Source organism: Clinocottus analis, unplaced genomic scaffold (genome assembly GCF_023055335.1).
Source record: "Clinocottus analis isolate CAN_PGR_092001 unplaced genomic scaffold, fCliAna1.0.p SCAF_348, whole genome shotgun sequence".
Taxonomy (NCBI): domain Eukaryota; kingdom Metazoa; phylum Chordata; class Actinopteri; order Perciformes; family Cottidae; genus Clinocottus; species Clinocottus analis.
Window position 1 is genome coordinate 12,043 of NW_027176096.1, and position 2,767 is coordinate 14,809.

Sequence of the window (2,767 nt, forward strand, 5' to 3'; positions counted from 1 at the left end):
CCAGCAGGTGGACAGGTTTCTTTTCAACGTGCTAATTTCATCAATTTAATTTAATTGAAATATATAAATCAACCCTTCTTCTGAATATAATATTCTGCATGGTTATTGCCCGTTTAGGTTGTGTGTTTTCAGCTCGAGGCCTTCTTCTCTCTCTCTCTCTATGCCTCATTTATTATATTATATTATATTATATTAATCTGAGTCACAAACATTTCCGTGGAGCAAAATCAAGAGCGTTATCATTTTCAACGAGAGCTGAGTCCACAAGAAATAAAGCAAATCTATAATTACCAAGCGAACAATCATCATGCTGCTGCGTTTTCTTTCTCTCTCCTCAGACATCGAATAATATAATTACACACCAACAGTTGTTTTTTTTACCGCGAAACAAAACCCTCCCACGGTGGACGGACACTCACCGACGCACTCGTTGGCCTCGCGCGCCGTGGCGCGCTGCCACGGCCGGTCGTAGTGGAAGGGCTTGCACCTGTCGCACTCCGGTCCCGCCGTGTTGTGCTTGCACTCGCACACCAGGTTGCCCTCCCGGTCCTTGACGCACTTCGACGCGTGCCCGTTGCACTTGCACCTGCCGCCGACCTGCAGGTCCGACACGGCGTAAAAGTAGGAGTCTCGCGCCAGCTCCGAGTCGTCCTCGTTCTCGTCGCCGAACGTGTGCAGCCGGCTGAAGATCACCTTGATGTCGGTGGCCGTCACCCAGTCCTGCAGCACCGGGGAGTTGTCGAAGTCGTGCGCCGACGGCCGGCCGTCCAGCGTGCTGAAGGCGATGAGGCCGCCCGTCAGAGGGTGCATGTCCGTGTGGGAGTCCGTGCAGATGGCCTCCTGCTCGTTCTGCTTGGTGATCGCGGCCTTGTTCTGCCGGTTGTACATCTTCTTGCACTGGGTCGAATAATACTGGAACGGCACCCACGACTTGCCGTAGTCCATGGACTTGTAGATGGCCATCGACTCCGGTCGGGGCGAGCAGAACTGCAGGCTCACGTAGGTGACCTCGAACTTCTTGCCCAGCGACAAGGTGAGCGTGACGTTCTGCGGGAACTGCGCGTAGTTCTCGGACTGCCAGCAGGTGAGGTTGTGCGGGTTGTTGAGGTCCGTCAGGTACGCGGGGGGATGGGACTTCTTGGGGTCCGCGGCGTCGCACGTGTGGCAGTCCCGCGTCCGCTCCTCGCCCCGCTCGGCCACCACGCAGTACCTGGCCGCGGGGCCGCCGCAGGTGCTGGACACGCGCACGTCCTTGCCAAAGGCGGAGTTGACGAAGTCCGGGATGCATCTCCTCGGGTTGGCGTTCTCGTCGTAGCACGGGTCCGGAGGGGAGGACTGCGCGGCGAACATGCTCAGCCCGTACCCTGCGAAGACCCCCTCGGTCAGCGCCGTGACTGTCACCAGGGTGACCCAAACCTCCACGACCCTTTGCATTGTAGTCCGCGCGCCGCAGGGGACCCTCGCGCTGAAATGGAATGGAGACAACAACAACAACAACAACACACAATAAATAATCAGAGTTGATGACAGTTGAGTTAATCACGGTCAAGGCAGTAAGTATAACACAGTTACGACAAAAATGATGCTCTGAGAGAGCTTTGGGGGAAAGTTTGACGCACTACAGCGAAGCATGGAACAAACAAAATGTGAATGAAATATTCTTACGAGGCAAAGAAACCCAGGACACTACCTCCAAATAAACCGCTCAGTCTGAAAGTGAAGCGCAACTCCTAAGGATGTGGAGAACAACCTATCCAGTTTACGCACGAAGAAAATAACAACTGCCGCTACACTTCTTCAGCCTTTCACCCCACACACACACACACACATACACCCTTCTTTGATATTCCTAAATATAAATAGGGAATGGCAAAAGCCCAGCTGGCTCCGAGTGTCCCTCTGCCTCTGCCTGTCCTCTCAGTCACACCTCTGCCCACCTCTATCTCTGCCTGTCCCATTCCCCTCTCTGTTATAATGGGGAGAAAGGGGGTCCACTCGTCCGCAGCAGAGGAGTCGGAGCCTGTTGAGCGTCTCTGCGCAGGCAGAGGGAGCGGCGACATCTAGCGGCGGGATGATGGAGCTGCATGTTAAAAAGTACACTGGTTTAGTCCCCACATTGGGCGACCAATAAAGACAATTATGATGCAATGGCATCTTGTGATTTTAAGATACAACAACAAAAAGGTAGTTGTCATTCAACCCATAGCATCTTCATGTTGCAGTGATGAATATGGGCCTCACATTCACGCAGTGTTTGCATAAGAGAAGTCAACTTGTGCACACACTTAGTTGTATATCTAGAGGCACGCTGTTAATCTGAACAAGAGGTAAGTACATGCTGGTGACCCTTAAATAGGCACTCAAAAGTCATGAAGTCGTTGTTATTTTCCAAATAACTTTGGCTTAAACTCTCATTTAACAGCAGTTACAAACAAGTTGAACTCTAACAACTATGTTGGCTAAATAGTTTTAAAAAAATCTGCGAGCCGCAGACGGACAAACATCTTCGTGGGAGTGGAAGGTGAGACCTGCTGCTCTGAGCACGTTGCCCTGTGAAAACACACACGATTGTCTTTGCATTGGCACATTAATGTATTTGCCAGTATTTATGTTAAACAGCAGCTTATTACAGACATCAGGGACGTTTTGGGTGCGTACCAGTGAGTTGACATCTATTTGATATGATTGATTAGCTTCTATTCTCTCAAAACAGACTGCCATATTCAAACACATGCTGACAGCCTGCAGCATCACATCACCACGTGTG

The 2,767-nt window shown here is 51.2% G+C and overlaps 1 protein-coding gene across 1 annotated transcript; it reads right to left on the reverse strand.

Moving 5' to 3' along the window:
* Positions 1 to 419: 419 nt before the first annotated feature.
* On the reverse strand, positions 420 to 1,751 carry LOC137799383 (netrin-1-like; the record flags this gene model as incomplete). The annotated part of the gene is made up of 2 exons (XM_068596179.1): positions 1,691 to 1,751; positions 420 to 1,465 (listed from the first exon to the last, which is right to left on the reverse strand). A coding segment is annotated over exon 2 (1,015 nt), but the record flags the coding sequence as incomplete, so codon positions are not given.
* Positions 1,752 to 2,767: the final 1,016 nt, after the last annotated feature.